The sequence below is a fragment of the Phocoena phocoena genome, chromosome 9 (assembly GCF_963924675.1).
Source record: "Phocoena phocoena chromosome 9, mPhoPho1.1, whole genome shotgun sequence".
In the NCBI taxonomy this organism is placed as follows: Eukaryota; Metazoa; Chordata; class Mammalia; order Artiodactyla; family Phocoenidae; genus Phocoena; species Phocoena phocoena.
In genome coordinates, this window is record NC_089227.1 from 6,585,079 (window position 1) to 6,611,068 (window position 25,990).

Genomic DNA, 25,990 nt, shown 5'->3' on the forward strand with positions numbered 1-25,990 from the left:
GTGAGTCGAAGTCCCGAGGCTGGTGAATCAGGGCTGAGGCCGCACCGGCTTGTGTTGTTCACACGCGTTGTGTGCTCTGCCGTCCAGGACAGTGACTTAACGATCACGTAATCACCACTGTCTGTTGTACTAGAAAACGTGAAAAAGGAAACTGAGTCTAACTCCCGTACCAAGTGTCACTGGAGAGAACAGTGAGCTTGTCAGGAGAGCGGGTAACGGGAGGGAAGGAACTTGAACCTAGGAGACGCCTGTACCCCCAAATCAAACTAAAGGTGACCTCTTGCCCTGAATCTGAAGTGAACCAAAGGGAGATGACAAATCAGGTTTCGTGGGGAAGAGTTTCCCGGTAGAGAAATGTGGTTTTATGATGGACTGACTCGCGGTGGTGTTGGTTTCATATAGTGAGTGGTCATCTTTGTGTATCAGAAAAAATGGCTTCAGGAGATGCACTGTGAGGGTGTGTTTGTGGGGAACTGTGAGGAAAGGGAAATAGTTACTGTTTCCAGCTCTCGTGAAGGCCGTCTCGTCGGGGTCTGATTCTTCTTCCTTCAAAGCCCACGCAGCCCTGTGCTCCGTCCTCTGACGGGCTTCCCTGTCTTCAGACACACCTTTCACGCTCTCGCCTCGTCCTCTGTACCGAGCATTTCCTGAGTCCGCAGGGGCCTTGCCTTTCAGGAAGGCATTTCCACTGGCTGCCGTGCTGGGCTGCTTCCACCTCTGTTCCTGCAGGCAGTCCTCCCTGTCACCCAGAATCAGCCCAGAGGTTGCAAAACACCTGATCTGCATTGAACTACGTATGCATCAGCAGCCTATCCCAGCTATGAACGCAGCAGAGGTGAAGGGGTCACCCACCTCCATGGAAACGTGTATTTGGGGAGAGCAATAGTGAAAGGAATCTCCAAGAGGAATTTAGCCATTATTACAAAAACAAAATCGTTCAGGAGATTGTCCATTTAGCATTTCTTTCATAGCATTATTAACTTCCTGATATTCCGAATGCATTTTTAAAAATTGCATGGGTCTTTGTCTTTTCTGCTATAATGTAAGCTTTACAAAGACGGAGATCTTTGTGAGTGAATAAGTGAATTTTCATTTATACCTGTGAGCTGAGCTGCTCACAGTGAACTAGATAAGGAAATAAAGCTATTCTGATGCCTTACTTTCAGTCATGTTCAAGAAATGTCTACTCCCCCAGGGGGATGGGGAGAAATGCCGCTTTCCCATTTGTGGTCCTGCCCAGAGCTGTCATTGTCATTGTCACAGCCCAAGCCACCCCCCCCACCCCCAGTGACACCAAGGAGGGGCTCCTCCTGGGTCTTCTCTGGGCTTGTTTTACACCCACTCATCTATTCTCCAAACCGCAGGAAAATGTATTTTTAAACTACATTAGACGTTCGCCTCTCTGCTTAACATCCTTCTTTGGTGTTCCACATACGTTCCAGATAAAACCTGAGCCCCTAACCGTGATCAGTTGGGATCAGAAGTGGTCTGCCTTTCCCAGCCTACCGGCTGCGCTCTCCCCTGGCCCTGTGTGTCCACTCGCAGCCCGCACTGGGGCCACGTTTGTCCAGTAAATGAAAACTCTCCGACTCAGTGACTTAATCCCTGTGAATGATTACAACCGACATCAGAAAGTCAGCATCACCACGGGGGCGCTGTGTCTTTCGTCTCAGTGGAAATCATGTTGTCAGTGATTCTCATCTGCTGTCCTGGCAGTACACCAGACCTGTTACAACGTGAACCTGAGTTTTTAGGCTAAAAACATATCCTGTTACTCCACTGTCTAGGCTCCAGTCAAGACAAAATAGTTTAGTCAGTTAGGGACCTATGTGTTCCGCTTAGGAGTTGAAAAGAGAGAGAATTCATAGCACCTTCCAGCCCCACTCATACCCCACAACCGGGTACACACACCGCCCTCTTTCACCGTTTGTTCCGAAACCTGAAAAGCTGCCTTCCCGCAGGAATTCATTGTGTGTGTTTAAACGCAATGTCTACACCTACTTAGAGAAGGACCAATCAACTTTAAAGATCTGGACATGAGATTTTCTTTCTTTCATCAAGTCCATATTGATTCCGTGGTGGGCAGGACAGAAGAATCTATTTTCTTGTCCCTGGACCACTGCTTTCCTTCATTCTTCAGCCTTGCATTTTGTGTGTTAATTCAGGTCATTCGGTTTTGGCATGACCTCTGAAAAATCTATGCAGATCCGTGGTGATACGCATTTAGAAGCCAATCTCAAGAAAAGGGGTGGTTAGACTAGTTGGAGACCAGGAAGGCCCCGGGTTCCTGTGTCTGGTCCCTCCCTGTGTGGTCTGGGAACCCAGGCTCAGGCCCACTGCACTCATCGCTAGTGGCACCTTGCTGTCCAGGTGGGGACATACTCCCCACGGCATTTGTGTGTTTCTGGAGCAGAGAATTCCATCAAGGGAGGCACGGAGATGGAAGGACCATCAGAACTTCGGAACAGTCTTAAAAAAACACCAATTCTAAAATTACTCCTGCTTTGACTTTTTTAATCATGACAATTGATTGATGTTGAAATTAAAAGTATGGGGTTTTTATATTTATCAAAAGGAACACAGGGGGGGTTTTCCTCCAATTTTTTTATTCTTTAAAAACACAGTTGATAACCTTGCTGGTTAGTCACCTGGGGCCGATGATGTCTGGGTGTGGAACTCCAGCTCCGCAGACCATAATCCATATGTTTCAGAGTGGTGGTATTCCCTTTGCTGTTATTACTAAAGTTTACTATTTATTGGCCGCTTACTCTTTGCCTGGGATCGTCTGAACATTGCAGTTGTGTTATCTTGTTTGGTCCTCACAACTGTCCTATGAGGCAGACGCTGTCATCACCCCCCTTTACAGGGAGCTGAACTGAGACTTCCAGCATCAGGCAAATTGCCCAAGGCCACAGACATGGGTTTTTAAACCTTAGAAACAGTATGTCAACAATGATGACTAAAGACAAGGTGCAGTGATTATTATTGACTCACACAGCAACGCTTCTTCCTCTTAGGAGTCACCGTTTGGGAGTTGATGACCTTTGGGTCCAAGCCTTACGACGGGATCCCCGCGAGTGAGATCTCAACCGTCCTGGAGAAGGGAGAACGCCTGCCTCAGCCACCCATCTGCACCATCGATGTCTACATGATCATGGTCAAGTGTGAGTGGCCGGCTGCACCTGGCCCTGGGCTGCCCTGAGCCAAGTGCACCAGGCCTTCGACGCCCTGAAGACATGCTGTCACAGTCCATAGGCAGGCACATCTGTAAACACCCCCTCAGACACTTCCGGAAGCACTTACCTGACGCACTGAGCGCTGTGAGCTGACGTTTGCCCATGTTCACAAGCAAACAAGTAAAATCCAAGTCCTCCATAAGCCATTGCACCAAAATATTCTTCTCTCTTGAGTTGCTCAGTGAAAAAGCTGCCCCACTTTTTGAAGCCTGTTACCAGAGAGACTGTTTTTAAATGCCTAACAATGAGTAACCACAAGAGGTTAATAGAATCGGCATTTCTGCTTTGACGTAAACCTTTTCAGATAGTGGATTTATGTGAGGCCTTCTGCAGTGGTAGCAAGTAAACATTTTAATCCAAGTAAGAATGTGTAGCTTGACTGTGACACCACCGCACCGTCAGAGTCACAGATTCAGTAGGCTCTGCGGGTAACATTACATGTATGATGAGCATTTATACTGAAGGCAGCACAGGGAATGTGATCGAGTTCATGTAAATATTAAGCCTTTCTGAACTTTAGACCACAGAGTTAATCATTTTTAACGTCCTTGCTTTAGGTTGCGGAAGCTGGGATCCAGAGAGGTTACATGATTTGTGTAAGGTCACATAGCAGTCTGGCCCAGAATAGCTTGACATCCTGCTGATAGAAAATAAATAACCCTCAGGAATCAGGAGGATTTCCAGTCGATAGCTGTTCCTCCAGCATGTTTAATCTAGACTTGGATCATCGTGTACTCAAATGCACTGGCACGGTTGACAGAAGTATCCCCACCATGGAAGGCACTGAAGCATCCCTGTCACGTGCACATGTGATTGCTTCAGTGTGTGATACAGTGAAAGCACCAGGGTGTGGAATTCCCAAACGCCGAGGTTCTTAAGAAAGTCCCTAACTTTTTCTAGTAAGCTGGAAACCGAATCCGGTTTCCAGCTTACTAGACTGCCGAGTGAATATGGATGAGGGTGAAATGCCAAAGGAGAACATTACTGAGACACTCGGACTCAGGGCACCCTACAGTCCGAGCAGTGCACGGAAACGGTAATCAGTGCTGGTTTGCCAAGACTGCAAAACCTGTCACAAAGATTAGGTTTCGTCCTCGTTTGTTTGTCTAAAAGAATCTCACCGTAAGTGCTTTCTTTCAGCGATGCCATCTTTATCACTTCTTTCAGGGTTCTAATTGCACTGACTTTCCTCCTTCCTTCCCCAGGCTGGATGATTGATGCAGATAGTCGCCCAAAGTTCCGTGAGTTGATCATTGAATTCTCCAAAATGGCCCGAGACCCCCAGCGCTACCTTGTCATCCAGGTACCAGATCCCAGTCTGCACACCCACTGGGAAAATCCATCTAATATGCATCAAATGTCACTGTGCTCCGTCCGGTGCCGACACAGCCCCCCCGTCTCGCAGGTCACACCATTAATCCTCAGTGCATTAGAACAAGCGCAGCCCAAGCTGTGGACTAAGTGGAGTGTGCCGTGGGGCCCCCAGCTCCATCTGCCACCCCTGTGAGCCCCTCACACTCGGCTCATATCACGGTCCCCTTAGCCAAAGCCTTATGTTGCTCTCCTGGAGGACCAGGGCTTTGGTGTCGGGCAAATCTGGCTTCAGATCCCTGACTCTGTACTTAAAACGTTAGGTTAACAAAACTAAGCTCGCAGAGCTGCTTTAAAGAGTCAGTGAAATAATACATGCAAAACACTTTGCCAAACGCCTAAAGGTTCTGCTCAGCAATCGCAGGGTGTGTGTGTTGGAGGGGAGGCACCCCACACCACCAGGCAAGCAATTCTCCAGCACCAGCTGGTGTCCTTCAGTTCAGCTCGATCTGACACCGTCCACCTGGAGACAGCGTCAGATCCCACAGTCCTCCAGGGCCGCTTCCCCTGCCTCCAGTTCAGATGCCCGTCCCAAGTCCAGGTTGTCACCTGGGCATCTGACCATCTGGCAGAAGGTTCCCACAATCCCCTCCTCGGGTTCCATTAATTTGCTAGAGTGGCTTTCAGAACTCCGAAAATCTTTTTACTTACTGGATCACTGGTTTACTATAGAAGGGTATAACTCAGGAACAGCCAGACAGAAGAGATGCACGGGGCAAGGCATGGGAGAAGGGCACAGTTTCCGTGCTGTCTGGGTGCACCACTCCCCCCAGATCTCCAGCGGTTCACCACCCCGAAGCTCTGAACCCTGTCCTTCCGGGTTTTTATGGAGGCTTCATTACATAGGCCTGATTAAATCACTGGTCGTTGGCAGTAGATTCGACCCCTAGTCCCCCTGCGCTCCCTGGAGGTTAGGGGCGAGAGTGAAAGTTCCGACCGTGTGATCACGTGGTTGTCTCCACTGGCCACCAGCCCCCATCTTTAGGTGCTTCCAGAAGTCTCCTGGTTAACGGAAGAGACACATAGGGAATTCCAGGGGTTTAGGAGCTCTGTGCCAGGAGCAGGGAAGACGACCAGATGTGTATTTCTCATTGTACACAGCACAGCACTCAGTGAATGCTGTGGCTTTGGCCCTTCCTTTTTCCTCCTGAGCTGTCCGCATTTCCTTTGAGGACTTTGAGACATCAGGGAATTTTCAGTGTCTTAGTTCCAGGTCTGGGGACATGGAAGGAGGAGCTGTACTTCACAGACCCGGGCAGGGGGAGGGGGGACGAGTGTATTAGGACTAAATTGGCAAACACACAAGCACCTGCTGACAGCAGACCCGCCTCGACAGCCAGTGGGTGGAACAGCGGCTCTCTGGACCTTTCTAATGGTCTCACAATCTCTGTGCCAGGGGGACGAGAGGATGCATTTGCCAAGCCCCACGGACTCCAACTTCTACCGCGCCCTGATGGATGAAGAGGACATGCAAGATGTTGTGGATGCGGACGAGTACCTGATCCCCCAGCAGGGCTTCTTCCACAGCCCCGCCAGCTCCCGGACGCCCCTCCTCAGTTCTCTGGTACCAAAGTCACTCTTGTTCAAGCTCTGCCTCCTGGTTTGAACAGGTTGAGTTTTAGCAAAAAGTGATACCCGTCTTGTGGAACTCACGCAGAGACGAAGAAGTAGACGTTAACCAGACGGTAAAGGCAAAATCAGAACGAAGCAATCCAGTGTATTATCTTACTGCATTGCAACAACTGGATCATACCCTTTTCCGGTCCACTAAGGAACAGCGTTAAATCAGAACTAAATCTAGTTTTTCTAAAGCTAATGAGTCAAGACGAAATCAAGCCCCTTTAACCGTGCCCACTCCCGGAGGCCCCCCCCCACCCCGTCCTGCTCTCAGTGGGGATGGGTGAGCGTCCACATGCACCGTAAACAGCTGTGATTCTTTTTCAGAGCTCCACCAGCAACACGCCCACTGTGGCTTGCGGTGATAGAAACGGGGTAGGTATCAACTCCTGTAAAGCAGAATTAGATAACAGCTCTGTACCATGGCTCTATTAGACGTAAGAAATGCCCACCCTAACTCAGAAAGCTGGGATTTTCCTTCCTGTGTTGTTTGATCCCTACCCTAAGGCCAGCAATTAGCGATCACTTATCAAAATGCTATTGAAAATAGAGGTGAAGGACAGCGCGTCGTGCAGGTCACGGACCTGGCGTCGTTAGAGATGCGAACGGTCGGGCCAGCACCCCGCACCTGCTGACGCAGGATCTGCGGGGAGGGGCCCGGCCGTCTGTATGTGAGCCCACCTTGCAGGTGATGCTGTTGCTTGGTGTGTGAAGCCTTGATTAGACCCACACTCACCAGTGTAGCAGCCACCAGCCACATGTGGCCGCTTAAGTTACAATTTAAAATTCAGTTCCCCACACACATGGTTAGTAGCTACCACGTGGACGCGCACAGATTACGGAACATGTCTGTCGTTGCAGAAAGCCCTGCTGGACGGCCCTGGCCAGGGCCGTGCCACTTGCCCTGGGGTCTGTGGGCCGCCTGTGGGTGGTGCGGGTCCTCCCCTAGACCTGCTGAGTCAGTACCTGCAGGTGAACGGGCTGTCAGGTGATCCTGATACCCCCGCCGAAGTGAGCGGCACTGGCTGGAGTAACCTTGCCTCATCTCCTCCCCAGCAGAGCTATCCCCTCCAGGAAGATAGCTTCTTGCAGCGGTACAGCTCAGACCCCACTGGCACCTTGACCGAGGACAGCATAGATGACGCCTTCCTTCCAGCGCCTGGTGAGTGCCTCGCTCTGGAAGCAGCCATGCCCCTGAACCCCCCTCCCCAGTGCCCCGGCCAGCTGCTGCTTTCGAGCTGGTCCAGAGGTGGGGCCCGTGGCACGCGTGCAGACACGATGGATGGAGGAAGAGGCCGATCGACAGAAACCACTAGGCGTGCGCACGGGTCTCTGAGGGGCTCAAGGCATGTCCAGGTTGTCTATAGAATGAATCTGCACATTTTCTAGAATTTGAAGCAGACAGCAGAGATATACATGTGTGAGTGTGTGAGCATGTGTGGGTGTGTGTGTGACACATCTGATCTCTGTTCTCTCTCCTGGCTCCATTCTTGGCCTGTGAAACATGTATTTCCCTAATCTAAGCTTTATCCCCAGACACACACACACACACACACACACACACACACACACCCCTCTCAAGGGAGGCTGTCCTCTGAGGACTTTAAATTGGCAAAAGATAAACGTGCCCGTTGCTTTGAGAAGGACAGAAAACACACAATTTATTTTAGCCAGAGAGTCGTCTCCCCAGGCTTCCCTGCGTCTGTCACCCGTTGCCTCATTGAAGAATGTTCACGGCTTCAGAATGAGCCGTGGAATCCTGCTCAGGACGATGCTTTGCTGATTACGTCTGATTTCTTTTCAATTTCAGAATACGTAAACCAGTCTATTCCCAAAAGGCCCGCGGGCTCTGTCCAGAACCCCGTCTATCACAATCAGCCTCTAAACCCGGCTCCAGGCAGAGACCCTCACTACCAGAATTCCCACAGCAATGCCGTGGACAGCCCTGAGTATCTCAACACCACCCTTCCCGCCTGCACCAACGGTGCGCTCGACGGCCCTGCCCTCTGGGCACAGAAGGGCGGTCACCAAATTAGCCTGGACAACCCTGACTACCAGCAGGCCTTCTTTCCCAAGGAAGCCAAGTCAAATGGCATCTTTAAGGGTTCTGCCGCTGAAAATGCAGAATACCTAAGGGTAGCACCAGCGGGCAGCGACCTTACCGGGGCCTGACCACGGAGGACGGCCTCAGCCCTAAAAATTCCAGCCCCTTCATTCCCCAGGACCAAGCCACGGCAGCTACTCAGTCCCGTCAGCCATACTCACATTAACTCTTGGACCCACGGACTGGTTTGGCCACATCTGCCGTGATCAGCCCATCTTTCAGCCAACAAGTGCCCCTGACTCGGATGCACTTTGGGGAGCTGCAGGGACATTCCTTTGTCTTCAAACTGTGAGGCTTCCACAAAAGGCATCCAGAAAGAATGTTGTCCATTTGGGCAGAAGTTCACCTTTCAATGAGGTATATTTGAAAAACACTAAATACGTTTAAGGAGTTTTACTGCTTGGGGACCTCTGGGGTTTCGTCATTGATTTTGCTCTCAATGGGCTTGTCCAATGAGGGTCAGTCTTGCTCGTAGCACCTGTGGCACTGAGTAGACCCAGGCCCACCTGTGACCAAGAAGCAAGGGTCAGTATTCCAGCTAACACTTGATTCCATTGGCTCCGCTTGGAGACTCTTCCACTGCAAGACAGTTGAATAACGAACCAGTCCTCTGGATCCTAAGCAGGCCCGACTGGTACTGTATCAAATCACGGCAGGTGCAAGAGGATAAGCCACTTGGAACTCTTCCTGGGCAAGGAAGAAACAGAGGGGGTAGAATTCTTCCTCAGACTTACTTTCATATGAATGTCTCCATGGTACTTAACTCTCCATTGGTCGACCAGTGCTTTCTAATTACAAGTATCAGATTTGTTTCTTTTCCATTCCACTGTGGTGAAATTCAGTATGCTTTCCCTGTCAGCAGGAGGGGACGCTAACCAAGATCAGTTCATATCTCATTCGTCAGCATTCAGACCAGTTGCCTTTAATTGAGATGGAATGACAGTGCAAAAAGGGACCAATCCCCCAGATTTGAGTCTCAGAGGAAATACATCAAGTCCTTTGGGGGTCGGGGGACAGGCATGTATCGGGAGACTGCAAAAACGAAGCTGCTCTTACAACTTTTAGCTCCCCACGACCAAAAAAAAAAAAAAAAAATTTGTTCAAGCTACTCACGGAAGATAGTTTTCTTTTTATTTCACTTCCAGGCTTTTTTCCTCCAAGGGTACTTTGCCCCTCACTGGCAAGCGGCCCCGAAGCTCCTCCTTCCCTTGATAAGCTGAAGGGTCCAGGCTCTGGGGCAGCTCTGCGGAAATGTCTCGCCCTCACCACCGCTGACACGCTTTAGAATAGAGACAGCGGTTTGTGTCGTGTGGAATTCAAGCGGTAAATATGAAATTTGACTTGGATGATACTGCCTTCGTAGCATCTATAGGCATGTGAGAAGAAGAAAACAATTTCCCCTTAAAATAACTCCCTGTGATTGGAGGACTGCTGCTTAGGACGCCAGCATTTTCTCACCTGTGTCCCCGCACCCTGACTGTTAACACCCTTCTTGGTAGACAGTGTTATAAACACTCTTAGTCAACATCCACCTCAGCCAGGAAGAAGTGTTTCAGACAATATTTTCAGCCGCCCATCCCACATCCCACATCCACGATTTTCCTTTAGCTTTTATTTATTGACTCAGATGGATCAGGGCCCCAGTTTTGTTCCCGAAGTATTTTATCTTGTCTCAGTGGAAATATAAACTATATTCAATTCATCACATCGTGTTCCAAACACCCTTGAACACCTTACCAGCCTGGCACAGGTACTGAAGATAAACAAACAAAACATAATCCGTGAGTCCACGAAATTCACAATTTAGCGAAGAAAACTGACTCACAAACGCCAGCCTTAAAACGACATGACACATGCCAGACGTGACATGTCAGCCCAGCACTGTGACAGCACAAAGCAGGGAGTAAGGGGGACCGGGTCCTGGAGGAGCCGTGGTGGAGTTGGGTTAAAAGACCCCCCCAGGGCGTCAGCCACTGGAAAATGGAAAGTGCATTCCCAGCAGAGGGAGCCTCAACCATGGAAGCATTTGCTGCAGGAACCACTCGTGCAGCCGGTCTACAGGCCCACTGCCCCTTCCGGCCTGGGAGTTACATTCCCCGAGGGCCCTTCGGGTCCGTCCCCACGGGGGATTTGAAAATGATTTGAGGGAAGATTAAACAACACCTCTTAAGAATCTGAAATTTTATGTCCTTGTCAGTAAACCACTTTCATTATTTATTCACCTCAGAACATAAATACTTTAGCCCACTATCTATCCAGCCCTGAGAAACAGAACCATTCACATTCTGCTGTCACTTACTTGTCAGGAAACAGATGGTGAGGGAGGACCACAGGGTGCTGGTCCAACTGTAGCAGTAAAACCCTAGTATTTTTGTAATTTGAAATACTTTAACATAATAAAACAGCGAGAACTATTCAGCTTTTTTCTTCTTTGTATTTCAGTTTTCCTGCATAAAATGTAGTTGCCAAATTCTCTTAAAGATTGTGTTTCCTAGAATGGTCTCACTACGTCTGTCCAAGGAGGTGCAGGGGGGCCTGTAGATGCTTCAGAGCCCAAGAGAGCCTGAGTCCAGTCCGGGGGTCCCTGGGAGGTCAGGAGGGGGGCTCCCAGGGCTCCAGGATTCCCACGTCGTGGCTCTGACTGGCCAGACCTCAGGGCTTAACGCTCACCCCTTTGGTTCCTCCTAGTTGACACGAGGCCCCGAGGTCCCACAGAGAGCCTGTCTTCTGTTTCCTCCCCAGCCATCCCTGGAACCCTTCCCCACGGCTCAGCTCCAGACCAGGCCTTTGGACACAGGTCAGGGGGAAGTAAGAGTCGGAGGCTAACATTTACAGCTGACCCTTGAACAACATGGGTGCGGGTCCCCTTAGGCGTGGATTTTTTTCACTAGTGAACATGACAGTTCTACACGAGCCCCAGTTGGCTGAATCCTCAGATAAAGAACCGGAGGCTCCAGAGCGCCGACTTACCAAAGTTACTGGCGGGTCCACTGCTCAGAAGGGTCAGCGCCCCAGCCTGAGTCATTCCAGGGTCAGCTGTCCAGTGGGCCTTACACACATCTTCTCACATCATCTTTAAGGAGTCCCTGTTGTCACACTCTATGAAAAATTGTTCTGTCACCTCAGGAAGACAGAGATGAACCTTCCAAACTCTAGGTTTGCTCTGGTCCAAGTTGTCACTGATTCTACAGCTAGGAGCACAGTGGTGGAGCCAGCAGGTTGCATTCCAGCTGACACTAAGGCTTAGGTATTTGTTGAAAGTTCTTAATTTTGAGCTTTGGTCCTCCGCCACCCCCACTGCAGACAGACATGAACCATGAATGGCAGAAGCACAAAGGTCGTGGTTCTCAGGCTGGCTGCCCTTGGGAGTCTGCTGGGTCCCAACCAAAAAGGGTCTGAATTTGTCTCAGGGCAGCCTGGGCCCAGGGATTTTCAGAGCTCCCCCAGGTAACTCTAATGAGCACCAGCGTTTGGGAAGCAGCCGTGTTAGGGAAAGGCTCTGCAGGGGAGACTCCGCCTTGGGCCGGCGGCCTCCCGCTCGTGGCGCGCTCAGCGTGTAGGATGCGGCTGCTCGGTTTCCGTGACACGGTTCTCACCCTTGCTGCCCACCAGGACCCCCTGTGAGCTCAAAAGGACCAACTGAATGGGAATTCTACGGGCTCCCCATGTGATTGTAATGGGCAACCAGAGTTGAAACCCTCATCTCTAAAGTCACCTTCCCTCGTACAAGCCTAGGCGTCTACACCGTGCCCCCAAGTCAGGGCAGAATCAGAGAAACTGTGTGTGTGGAAGAGATTCCCGAGGCAGGGCCAGAACGAGCCCACAGTCCCTGGTGTGCCTGGAGACTCAGCCACTGGTGGCCATTCCAGAAGCCTCTGAGTCCTTGTCACCAGCAGCTAACTGATCCTGAAAGTGGCAGATACCCAAATCTGAGCCTTGAGAAAGCCCTGGACAGTTTCATTTCCTAAGAAGTATTAGAAAAATCCATCTCCTGCTGCAGGGAATGAGCTGCTCACCCAAAGCGACAGCTGTTGAACTTGCCCTTAACATCTACTCTGCATTTCTTTCCTGATGACGAGCACGTTATTACAACATCATGATCTGTGTTTTTTCTTTGCTGGGGCTGTAAAACCTTCGTGAATAGAAACCCCTACCTCTCTCACCAATCACACCGGCTGCGTCAGGAGCACAGAGTTTTTACTATTAAAGACACATTCCAACAAGATTTTTAAATGTTAGCCTATTTTTGTAACTTTTTCAGCACTGAACTTCGTAAGGTATATTTATAGGAAAACTCACTTTTCTACTAAAAGAAATACGTTACTTTAGAAAGACTGCAAGAGAATCAAAATTTGAAACGGAAATTTGTGTTTAAAGGGGTTTGACTGAAACAAGAGGAAATTCTCTTCTCTCTCATAAAAAGGCACATCACTGCAGAGCTAGGCTAGGTCGTTGTCCTGATGAAGAGGAGACTCTTTTTCATATCTATAAAGTGAGAAAAAGGTGGAAAGCACATTTAGTTTCTTGGTCTGAAGCAGGTTCATTTGACTCTGGGGCAAATCAGTGGGAAAGAATCACTGTCACAACTAATACACAACTTCAGCTGCATGCCGTACTCCACCCGTCTGCCAACGGGACCCTGTAAATGTGAGAAAAACAAGAGCGGAGCACTTTGTTGGTTTCTCTATCCCAATCTGACTTTGATGCAAAGTATTTTATTTTTGTATTTACAATTGATATGCAATTACAATATAGACTAGAGATACCAGCAGAGCCCTAATAATGTTTAGCATGTTTGACGAATGCCACCAACGGTCTTCCAAACTAAGCCGTTCCCGCACGCTAGGGATGGGGTTCTCAACGCCGGCTGCACAGTGAAATCGAAGGGGGAGCTCTTGAAAATCTTGAGGCCCAGCCATGCCTCAGGCCAGCAAAACCCAGGATTCAGACTTTGTAAAACTCCTAAAATCATTCTGATGTTCAGCCAAGGCTGAGAACCACCTGCCTAGGGATTAGCCACAGGTGTGTGGACGTGCAGGCAGATTCTGCAGTTGTAGACACCTGAGGATTGAGAGAAGTCCCAAGCACAAACACCCCAGCATCGGACTTCCCTGGTGGTGCAGTGGTTAAGAATCCACCTGCCAATGCAGGGGGCATGGGTTCAAGCCCTGGTCTGGGAAGATCCCACATACTGCGGAGCACCTAAGCCCGTGCGCCACAACTACTGAGCCTGCGCTCTAGAGCCCACGAGCCACGACTACTGAGCCTGTGAGCCTACAGCCTCCTGCTGGGCAACAAGAGAAGCCACCGCAACGAGAAACCTCTGCACCACAACGAAGAGTAGCCCCTGCTCGCCACAACTAGAGAAAGCCTGTGCGCAGCAACGAAGACCCAACACAGCCAAAAATAAATTAATTAAATTAATTAATTTTTTAAAAAACCCAGCATCACTCGCTGAGCGTCAGGAACCTGGGCCTGGTTGGATGGGGAGGGTCCAGGGCACGTGCCCAAACACTAGAGGGGAGAGGGCCAAAAGGAAATACAGAACAGACCCCTTTTTTCCATGTCTTCCATTGAAAGTGGACTGATCGTGAGCATCCTTGCTGCTTGTGCAACCAGCTGGCTGCCCTGCCTGGAGCCGCTGTGCATCCTTTATTGCCCAGGGAGAAGGGAAGCAGTTAGCCACAGAGGGAGCCGGCAAGGAGATCGCATGAGTAGGTGGCTGGCGTTTGTAAAAACCAGAGCCAACGAGAGGATGCTTGCTTTAAGAAACACGCCTTATATTTTTTTTATATATTACATCTGGGATAAAAACTGAAGCAATTAGGACTATTTTCTCTTCCACAAGCACAATATGCCCTCCGAGATTATACATTCCTATCTGAATTGCCAGCAGAAGTACTAAAAATCCCCACCCTAGCACCTGGTAGGTAAAACTACACATTTTTAGGTGCGTTTACTTATTTATTTTTTTAAAAAAAGAAACCCTTTTGACTTAATTTGGCTACAGAGTAATCTTGCTGTATAATATAAACTCTTGGAAACAAAGACATGCTATGGATCTGGTGACTGATATTAGAGGTGATGATGTAACTGATTAGACGCCAATAACTTCGTTTTGAAACAAGCAATACTTTTTATAGCCTCTCTATATGGTACGTTTTAACATTGTAAAGTTTTGCTATGATGAAAGCAATATTTGTACAAATGGAAAGCAAGATTTTCTTTTATATGGTTTACACTGTTGATCAAAACATGTTGATTGTATATGGAGTATTAAAAAATTAGATGTATACTATTCATTGTTACTTATACTTACCTTATAAAAAATAATATTGCATTCCTGTTAATGCAGTGTTGATATTAGTTATTAATCATATCTGACCTACTGTAGATGCTCTTTCCTGACAACTTTTTAACGTTCACTAATAAACTTTATTTTTAGAGCAGTTTGAGTTTCAACAACTGCAAAACCGACGAGAAATTATGGAGAGTTACCGTATGCCCTCTGCTCCCCAGGCTTCCCGCTCCCGCCGTCTACACCGTAGGGCCTGATACGCTTCAGCGAGTGGAGCCGTCTCAATGCCGTGTCGTGCAGGGCACACCTCCCAAGATCTCCCCTTCCCAGATCTCCTCCAAGAGAGAGGCCTCCTTGCGGAAGAGATGAGTCTGTAGCAAGGCTGTGTTTCCTCGGGACCCCAGAAGTTTGTTGTTGCGGTTCTGCTCCGTAATAAACACTGAAAGTCAGAGACGTTCACAAACCACAACCCTGTGCTCGGGCGTCGGGCCCAGCTGCTCCACCTCTCTCCCCATCACCCCCCGTCCCACGGGGAAGACCTGCCTGCCCGCCCTGAGCCATTTCCTCACTCGCCCGTGGAGGAAACCAGCAGCGCTGAGGGAAGATAATGTGTTGAGATTAAATCCTTGAGCGGCTCAGGGAACCGCAGGGGGTCGGTCACCTGAACTGGCCGTAAGGGGCAGCGGGGTGGCGGGAGGGAGTGCCCAGGCAGGGGGCGCAGTCACCCGGAGCCGTGCCACCCTCCCGAGGCCACCGCCCAGGCTCCCCGTGTCACAACCTCCCTGATGCTGGCCGCGTAGACGCCCATCACTTCCAGGGGAGGCGCAGCTTTGTTTGGTGTGGTGCATCCCGAAGATCGTTTATCACCTGCGTGTAGCACAGGCGGAGGGGGGTCTGTCATTCAGGTGGCAGCAGGACTTCAGGATAACCAGGTTCCGGAAGCATAAGCGGATCCAGGGACCTCTCCGGGTCGCTGTGGGACCCCCAGGCCTCCCTGGCCTCCTGGCCTCCCGAGCCCCCAGCCCCTAGTGTGCTCGGTGCCCTGGGCCTCTTAGAGCTCACAGCCTTCCATCAGGGCTGAACCCTCACGGAGAGAAGGGGGAGGCAGACAGGGACAGTGCTGGGGCCCCGGCTGCCTGGAGCCTGAAATGTCACCCCCAAGGGAAGGTCGTGGCTTCCATCCCCACCTCAGGGCAAACGCAGCAGCAGCCCGCTCTCCCCGCCCCCGCCCCCGCCCCCGGAACCCTAGCTGAAGCGCAGTGCACATGGGGTTTCAGCTTGAAGGGATTCTGCCTTTGGAATCACAAAGGCAAAGTCATCACAGCTCTCTGGCAAGAGAAAAGCTTTCCCAAGAATAGGAGGGTTTGAAAACGATGAGACGGTTCTTCCCTGGGTTTTCCGCTTGTTCAGGGCGTGGGCAAGTCCTCCTGAGCCAGTTCTCCAGGTTGTGTCATATCCTGGCTCATCCTCCAGGCCATCCAGTTCCTTCCTTCACACCCGGGAAAGGACATTTAAAAACTTGGGTAGAAAAGCCGTAAGATCACATCTAATTTTTGCCCTGACCTCAAAAACACAGTAAACAAAATATAATAAAGAGCCTGAGGGCATCCATTTGTAGTTTGTAAATGTGAACCTTGAAGGAGCCTCGCCCTCCGGCCCACCAGGCAGGCATGGCGCCGTGGGAGACTCAACAGTGCAAGGACGGCCAGGTCCACGCTGAGGTCCCGTCACGGGTTCTGCCTGCAGCCTCTTCCTCCTGCCCTGGACACTGAGCTAGAAAAGCTGGATACTAGGTTCTAAAGAAAACAAAAATACATCTTTTACTCCATTCCTGAAAGTCAACCCCGATGAGCCCAAGCACAGAGCTGTCCCGTCAAGGCACATCATGCGTGCAGGTCGCAGAGCAGGACAGATGGGAGCCGTGCGTCAACCACTCTGTCTCACCTGTGGCTCAGCCCCACGCACAGCAGGTGGCCCCCCACCTCTCCAGGTGGTCTGCACCATAAGGTGCTGTCAGCCGGGCCGCTTGGGCAAGGAATCCCTAGGGGACCAGCACCTGAGCATGAAGACAGAGGGCAGGCTGCAGGGGGGCTCTGCCTACCTCCTACCCGCCCCCCCAGGAAAGGATGTATCCAGGGATCCAAGGGTGGTGACGGGGAGGGAGCTAGAGAGCACTACAAGCCAGTGTCCCCAACACGCGGAGCTGAAGCTGGTGTGGCCCCAGCAAAGGCAACCTGACAACTCAGCAGGGAGTGGAAAGCCCAAGGTTTCCAGGAGCCTTAAACGCCCATCGAATTTTCCAAAGTGCAAAATCCCTTCTTTCCTTGAACCACTGATGCCCTTTAACAATCTAGCCCTGCTCCCTCTGGGTGCAAGTAGAAGTTGCAGGGGTACCCGCCCTCTTTTCTACTCCGGAGCGGCTCAGGGCCTCTCCTTACCACTTATTTTATCTCTAAAGAGCTTGCCTTTTCTGCCTTTTCTGCTTCTCCTCTTTCCTTATTGTATAATTTAACCATTCCGGAACTCAAGCAGAAATGGGGGAGACATTTTAACCTATGACAGGTTTCTTCTGCTCTCACGTCCACTCGGCTGACCAGTTTCCACAACAGCAAGTCTAAGTGGAACGGATCCCACGCAGCACACAGGCTTTAGCCATCGGGGGCAAAGAGGTGCTGGGACGACCCTGCTTCATGAAGATCAATGAATAACAGAGGAGATGGAAATGGCACAGCCCATCATTGAAAAAGTTCACTAAACCCAAATAATTTCTGGGTGTTCTAGCAAACCTGCAAAGAATAGTTAATTTTGATATCACTTAAAATATTTCAGAGCATAAAAAAAGATGGGAAGTTTCCCAATTCATTCTACAAAAGTTAGAATAGTACTAAAAAATCGAAGAAATACTATAGAAAGAAAATTATGGCTTCATTTATGAATGTAGATATAGAAATCTTTAATGAAATATAGGAAATGGAATCATTTCTTCCATTAATTCAAGGACAGTTCATTATATTTTGTTTATATTCATGAAGAAATAATAGGGAAAATGTGAATATTAAGAGATACATGGCATTTGCTAAAATTCAATCACACTGCTGTTAAAATCTCTTAGTAACCTAGGAATAGATGGAAACACTTTTAACTGGGTAAAAATATCTGCCAAAAATTTAATAAGAAACATTGAACTTAATGGTGAGATACCAACACCTTAAATAAGAACAAAACAGGGCTTCCCTGGTGGCGCAGTGGTTGAGAGTCCGCCTGCTGATGCAGGGGACACGGGTTCATGCCCCGGTCCGGGAGGATCCCACGTGCCGCAGAGCGGCTGGGCCCGTGAGCCATGGCCGCTGGGCCTGCGCGTCCGGAGCCTGTGCTCCGCAACGGGAGAGGCCACGGCAGTGAGAGGCCCGCGTACCGCCAAAAAAAAAAAAAAAAGAACAAAACAAGAGTGACTTTTATCATGCCTATTATTCAACACTCTTCTGAAATCCACTGTTTTGGAGACAAGGAAAAGCATATTATTCATATACAATATATTTGCATCCTTAGAATATAGTCAGCAAACCCTGTCCCATGCCCAATAGTCAAATCCAGCCAGCAGCCTGTTTTTGTAAATAAAGTTTTATTGGAACATGGTCTCATCTATTCCTTTATTGCCTACGGCTGCTTCCACACTGCAGTGGCAGATTTGAGTAGCTGCAACAGGGCTCCTATGACCAGCAAAGCCAAAAATATTTCCTATCGGTCCCTTCACAGAAGAAGTTTGCTGACCCCAAACAACTGGCTGAAAACATTATTAACCAACATTAATAAAATAAGAAAGCTCAGTAGCGTGGCCACCTGTAAGTGTCATTAATCCTGCATACCATCAATCATTAATTAGACAATGTAATGGAAAAGAATCCCATTTAAAATAGCACTAAAACTACAGAATAGCTGAATATAAACTTAAATGTGCAAGAACAGTATGAAAACAAAAACTATAGAACTTTGCTGAGGCATAAAAGACTTAAAAGATATACTGTATTCATGGATATGAGGACTTAATCTTGTAAAAATACCAATTCTCTCCTAATTATTATATAAAGTCAACTGAAAATTTCAATCATTATTTTGAGAAGTAGAAGTTTTAGAACTTGGAATCCAAAAAAGAAAACGCACGACAGTAGCCAGGAACATTTGGAAAACAACTGAGTAGTGATATCAACGATATAAAAATACACTACATAAAACTAAAATAATTAAAGCTGCATAGGACCAATGTAGCTACAGGAAATAATTAAAGGAAAAAAATTAGAATTTTTGGAAACAGACGTGTACATGGAAGTATAACGTGATAGTGATGACATTTCCAGATAGTGGAGGAATAAAAGGCTCCCCAGTGAATGATTTTGGAGAAAACTTTTATACATTTAATTATAAATAAATTAATTAGAAAATTAATTAGAGCTCTATTTCAAATTCCAGATGGACTAAAGATCTAAAGATACAAAATCAAAACAATCAAAGTATTGGGTAAAATGTATGTGGATATTCTTGGAACTCAGGGAAGGTGATGCTGACACATAACAACATAACTCCAAAGCCATGAAGAAAATGACTGGCAACACGGCCACCTAAATCTTTTTTAGTTTTTTTTTTTTAACATCTTTATTGGAGTATAGTTGCTTTAAAATGTTGTGCTAGTTTCTGCTGTATAACAAAGAGAATCAGCTATATGTATACATATATTTCCCATAGCCCCTCCCTCTTGCATCTCCCTCTCACCCTCCCTAACCCACCTCTCTAGGTGGTCACAAAGCACCGAGCTGATCTCCCTGTGCTATGCGGCTGCTTCCCACTAGCTATCTATTTTACATTTGGTAGTGTATATATGTCCATGCCACTCTCTCACTTCATCCCAGCTTACACTTCCCGCTCCTCATGTCCTCAAGTCCATTCTCTACATCTGTGTCTTTATTCCTGTCCTGCCCCTAGGTTCTTCAGAACCTTTTTTTTTTTTTAAGATTCTATATATATTTGTTAGCATATGGTATTTGTTTTTCTCTTTCTGACTTACTTCACTCTGTATGACAGGCTCTAGGTCCATGCACCTCACTACAAACAACTCAATTTTGTTTCTTTTTATAGCTGAGTAATATTCCATTGTATATATGTGCCACATCTTCTTTATCCATTCATCTGTCGATGGACACTTAGGTTGCTTCCATGTCCTGACTACTGTAAATAGTGCTGCAATGAACATTGTGGTACCGGACTCTTTTTGAATTATGGTTTTCTCAGGGTATATGCTCAGTAGTGGGATCGATGGGTCATATGGTAGTTGTATTTTTAGTTTTTTAAGGACCTCCATACTGTTCTCCATAGTGGCTGTATCAATTTACATTCCCACCAACAGTGTAAGAGGGTTCCCTTTTCCCCACACCCTCTCCAGCATTTATTGTTTGTAGTTTTTTTGATGATGGTCATTGCGACTGGTGTGAGGTGATACCTCATTGTAGTTTTGATTTGCATTTCTCTAATGATTAGTGGTGTTGAGCAGCCTTTCATGTGTTTGTTGGCAATCTGTGTATCTTTTTTGGAGAAATATCTATTTAGGTCTCCTACCCATTCTTGGATTGGGTTGTTTGTTTTTTTGATATTTAACTGCATGAGCTGCTTGTATATTTTGGAGATTAATCCTTTGTCAGTTGCTTCATTTGCAAATACTTTCTCCAGTTCTGAGGGTTGTCTTTTCATCTTATTTATGGTTTCCTTTGCTATGCAAAAGCTTTTAAGTTTCATTAGGTCCCATCTGCTTGTTTTGGGTTTTATTTCCATTTCTCTAGGAGGTAGGTCAAAAGGATCTTGCTGTGATTTATGTCATAGTGTTCTGCCTATGTTATCCTCTAAGAGTTTTATACTGTCTGGCCTTACATTTAGGTCTTTAATCCACTTTGAGTTTATTTTTGTGTATAGTGTTAGAGAGTGTTCTAATTTCATTCTTTTACATGTAGCTGTCCAGTTTTCCCAGCACCACTTATTGAAGAGGCCTTCTTTTCTCCATTGTATATTCTTGCCTCCTTTATCAAAGATAAGGTGACCATATGTGTGTGAGTTTACCTCTGGGCTTTCTATCCTGTTCCATTGATCTACATTTCTGGTTTTATGCCAGTACCATATTTTCTTGATTACTGTAGCTTTGTAGTATAGTCTGAAGTCAGGGAGGCTGATTCCTCCAACTCCTTTTTTCTTTCTCAAGATTGCTTTGGCTATCCGGGGTCTTTTGTGTTTCCATAGAACTTGTGAAATTTTTTTGTTCTAGTTCTGTGAAAAATGCCATTGGTGGTTTGATAGGGATTGCACTGAATCTGTAGATTGCTTTGGGTAGTATAGTCATTTTCACAATGTTGATTCTTCCAATCCAAGAACATGGTGTCTGTCTCCATCTGTTTGTATAATCTTTAATTCCTTTCATCAGTGTCTTACAGTTTTCTGCATACAGGTCTTTTGTCTCCTTAGGTAGGTTTACTCCTAGGTATTCTTTTTATTGCAATTGTAGATGGGAGTGTTTCCTTAATTTCTCTTTCAGATTTTTCATCATTAGTGTATAGGAATGCAAGAGATTTCTGTGCATTAATTTTGTATCCTGCAACTTTACCAAATACATTGATTAGCTATAGTAGTTTTCTGGTAGCATCTTTAGGATTCTCTATGTATAGTATCATGTCATCTGCAAACAATGACAGTTTTACTTCTTTTCTGATTTGGATTCCTTTTATTTCTTTTTTGTCTCTGATTGCTGTGGCTAAAACTTCAAAAACTACGTTGAATAACAGTGGTGAGAGTGGGCAACCTTGTCTTGTTCCTGTTCTTAGTGGAAATGGTTTCAGTTTTTCACCATTGAGAACGATGTTGCTGTGGGTTTGTCATACATGGCCTTTATTATGTTAAGGTAAGTTCCCTCTATGCCTACTTTCTGTAGAGTTTTTATCATAAATGGGTGTTGAATTTTGTCAAAAGCTTTTTCTATATCGACTGAGATTATCATATGATTTTTATCCCTCAATTTGTTAATATGAGGTATTACATTGATTGATTTGCAGATATTGAAGAATCCTTGCATTCCTGGGCTAAACCCCCACTTGATTGTGGTGTATGATCCTTTTAATGTGCTGCTGGCTTTGTTTGCTAGTATTTTGTTGAGGATTTTTGCATCTATGCTCGTCAGTGATATTGGCCTGTAGTTTTCTTTTTTTGTAACATCTTTGTCTGGTTTTGGTATCAGGGTGATGGTGGACTCGTAGAATGAGTTTGGGAGTGTTCCTCCCTCTGCTATATTTTGGAAGAGTTTGAGAAGGATAGGTGTCAGCTCTTCTCTTAATGTTTGGTAGAATTCGCCTTTGAATCCATCTGGTCCTGGGCTTTTGTTTGTTGCAAGATTTTTAATCACAGTGTCAATTTCAGTGCTTTTGATTGGTCTCTTTATATTTTCTATTCCTTCCTGGTTCAGTCTCGGAAGATTGTGCTTTTCTAAGAATTTGTCCATTTCTTCCAGGTTGTCCACTTTATTGGCATATAGTGGCTTGTAGTAATCTCTCATGATCCTTTGTATTTCTGCAGTGTCAGTTTTTACTTCTCCTTTTTCATTTCTAATTCTATTGATTTGAGTCTTCGCCCTTTTTTTTCTTGATGAGTCTGTCTAATGGTTTATCAATTTTGTTTATCTTCTCAAAGAACCAGCTTTTAGGTTTATTGATCTTTACTATTGTTCCCTTCATTTCTTTTTCATTTCTTTCTGATCTGATCTTTATGATTTCTTTCCTTCTGCTAACTTTGGGGGTTTTTTGTTCTTCTTTCTCTAATTGCTTTAGGTGTAAGGTTAGGTTGGGTTTTTTTTTTTTTTTTTTTTGAGATTTTTATTGTTTCTTGAGGTAGGATTGTATTGCTATAAACTTCCCTCTTAGAACTGCTTTTGCTGCATCCCGTAGGTTTGGGGCCATCGTGTTTTCATTGTCATTTGTTTCTAGGTATTTTTTGATTTGCTCTTGGATTTCTTCAGTGATCTCTTGGTTGTTTAGTAGCATATTGTTTAGCCTCCATGTGTTTGTATTTTTTATTTTTTTTCCTGTAATTGATATCTAGTCTCATAGCATTGTGGTTGGAAAAGATACTTGATACAATTTCAATTTTTGTAAAAATACAAAGGCTTGATTTGTGACCCAAGATATGATCTATCCTGGAGAATGTTCCATGAGCACTTGAGAAGAAAGTGTATTCTGTTGTTTTTGGATGGAATGTCCTATAAATATCAATTAAGTCTATCTTGTTTAATGTATCATTTAAAGCTTGTGTTTCCTTATTTATTTTCATTTTGGTTGATCTGTCCATTGGTGAAAGTGGGATGTTAAAGTCCCCTACTATTTTTGTGGTACTGTCGAGTTCCCCTTTTATGGCTGTTAGCATTTGCCTTATGTAGTGAGGTGCTCCTATGTTGGGGTCATAAGTATTTGTAATTGTTATATCTTCTTCTTGAATTGATCCCTTGATCATTATGTAGTGTCCTTCTTTGTCTTAAGTAATAGTCTTTATTTTAAAGTCTATTTTGTCTGATATGGAAATTGCTACTACAGCTTTCTTTTGATTTCCATTTGTATGGAATATCTTCTTCCATCCCCTCACTTTCAGTCTGTATGTGTCCCTAGGTCTGAAGTGGGTCTCTTGTAGACAGCGTATACACGGGTCTTGTTTTTGTATCCATTCAGCTAGTCTATGTCTTTTGGTTGGAGCATTTAATCCATTCACGTTTACGGTAATTATCAATATGTATTTTCCTCTTACCATTTTCTTAATTGTTTTGGGTCTGTTATTGTAGGCTTTTTCCTTCTCTTGTGTTTCCTGTCTAGAGAAGTTCCTTTAGCATTTGTTGTAGAGCTGGTTTGGTGGTACTGAATTCTCTTAGCTTTTGCTTGTCTTTAAAGTTTTTAATTTCTCCGTTGAATCTGAATGAGATCCTTGCTGGGTAAAGTAATCTTGGTTGTAGGATTTTCCCTTTCATCACTTTAAATATGTCCTGCTGCTCCCTTCTGGCATGCAGAGTTTCTGTTGAAAGAGCAGCTATTAACCTTATGGGGATTCCCTTGTATGTTATTTGTTGCTTTGCCCTTGCTGCTTTTAATATTTTTTCTTTGTATTTAGTTTTTGATAGTTTGATTATAATATGTGTCTTGGTGTGTTTCTCCTTGGATTTATCCTGTATGGGACTCTCTGTGCTTCCTGGACCTGATTGACTATTTCCTTTCCCATATTAGGGAAGTTTTCAACTATAATCTCTTCAAGTATTTTCTCAGTCCCTTTTTTCTTTCTCTTCTTCTTCTGGGACCTCTATAATCCAAATGTTGGTGTGTTTAATGTTGTCCCAGAGGTCTCTGAGACTGTCCTCAATTCTTTTCATTCTTTTTTTCTTTATTCTCCTCTGTGGTAGTTATTTCCACTATTTTATCTTCCAGGTCACTTATCCATTCTTCTGCCTCAGTTATTCTGCTATTGATTCCTTCTAGAGAATTTTTAATTTCATTTATTGTATTGTTCATCATTGTTTGTTTGCTCTTTAGTTCTTCTAGGTCCTTGTTAAATGTTTCTTGTATTTTCTCCATTCTATTTCCAAGATTTTGGATCATCTTTACTATCATTACTCTGAATTCTTTAGTAATAGGGAGACTGCCTATTTCCTCTTCATTTGTTTGGTCTGGTGGGTTTTTACGTTGCTCCTTCATCTGCTGCGTACTTCTCTGTTTTCTCATTTTGCTTAACTTACTGTGTTTGGAGTCTCGTTTTCACAGGCTGCACATTCACAGTTCCCGTTGTTTTTGGTGTCTATCCCCAGTGGGTAGAGTTGGTTCAGTGGGTTGTGTAGGCTTCCTGGAGGGGACTGGTGCCTGTGTTCTGTTGGATGAGGCTGGATCTTGTCTTTCTGGTGGGCTGGACCGTGTCCAGTGGTGTGTTTTGGGGAGTCTGTGGACTTAGTATGATTTTAGGCAGGCTCTCTGCTAATGGGTGGCGTTATGTTCCTGTCTTGCTAGTTGTGTGGCATAGGGTGTCCAGCACTGGAGCTTGCTAGTCATTGAGTGGAGCTGGGCCTTAGCATTGAGATGGAGGTCTCTGGGAGAGCTCTTGCTGATTGATATTACGTGGGGTCGGGAGGTCTCTGGTGGTCCAATGTCCTGAACTCGGCTCTCCCACCTCACAGGCTCAGGCCTGATACTCGGCCAGAGCACCAAGACCCTGTCAGCCACACAGCTTGGAGGGCTTGTACACAAACAGCATTACAACAGCAACTTTAAAGTCCTCTCTGCTTAGATAGCCTTTGTTATCTTCATCACATACTTTAAATACTTCTTGTGTTCTGACGGGCTGGCTTCCCACATCCACAGCCAGGTCCTGGCCTTGTAAAACCCCAAGGACTTCATGCTGCCTCAGCCAGAGAGGATGGACTGCGTGGACCTGGGCCGACTCTGGGGAGTCCTCAACCCTGCGGGTCCCAGAGGATACAGAAAATGTCTGTTGGGGATGTTGGCAGGGCACCATTCTGGGGAGGTGCATGCTAGGGGCAGGAATCCCCTTCTTTTTAGTTTTTAAAGAAAGAAATAGCAGTAAAAAAAATCAAAATTCATATAAGGAGAAAAAACTTTGAGATATATCAGGGATTAATATCTTAAAATATGAAGAATTCCAATGGACTCATAAAAAATAGTTAAACACCCTACTAAAACTTTGACAGCATATAAATGGACAATTCATGGAGAAATTACAAATGACTCATAACACTTATGAAAATATAACTCAACCTCACTAACAGTCAAGAAAATGCCAATTAAAATGAAACAATAAACACTTTTCACCACACATTTTGGGAGGAATATAAAGTGTCATAAACTTTTTGGAGGACAATAAAAAGTTTAAATGTGTATATCCTCTGATACGGCAATTTCCCTTGTAGAAATAAACTCTATTAAAATACTGTTATTGACTGAACATCTCTCCCCCCCAAAATTCAAGTTGAAGCTCTCGTTCTGGAATTTGGAGATGGGGCCTTTGGGAGGTACTTAGGGTTAAGTGAGATCAGGAGGCTGAGACCCCATGGCGGGATTAGTGTCCTTACAAGAGGAGAGAGACCAGAGCTCACATGCTCTCTGCCACATGATGACATGCTGAGAAGGCAGCCGTCTGCAAACCAGGAAGAGTTCCCACCAGAACCTGACCACGCTGGCCCCTTATCTCACACTCCCAGCCTCCAGAACTGTGTGAAATCCATGTCTGTTGTTTAAGCCCCGAGTCTGCAGTGTTTTGTTTTGGCTATCTGAGCTAAGACAAATATTCAAACAA

The 25,990-nt window shown here is 46.1% G+C and overlaps 1 protein-coding gene across 3 annotated transcripts in view; it reads left to right on the forward strand.

Annotated features, from left to right (window-relative positions):
* The window catches only part of EGFR (epidermal growth factor receptor), a 184,868-nt gene extending 176,472 nt beyond the window's left edge, over positions 1-8,396 (forward strand). For 2 of the 3 annotated variants that reach the window (XM_065883459.1, XM_065883461.1), the window contains 6 exons: positions 3,018-3,164; positions 4,442-4,539; positions 6,004-6,171; positions 6,552-6,599; positions 7,281-7,386; positions 8,035-8,396. In XM_065883459.1, coding sequence (XP_065739531.1) covers positions 3,018-3,164; positions 4,442-4,539; positions 6,004-6,171; positions 6,552-6,599; positions 7,281-7,386; positions 8,035-8,396 — 929 coding nt within the window. The remainder of the gene's footprint in view (positions 1-3,017; positions 3,165-4,441; positions 4,540-6,003; positions 6,172-6,551; positions 6,600-7,280; positions 7,387-8,034) is intronic. The other variant, XM_065883460.1, reaches the window with a different exon arrangement.
* Positions 8,397-25,990: the final 17,594 nt, after the last annotated feature.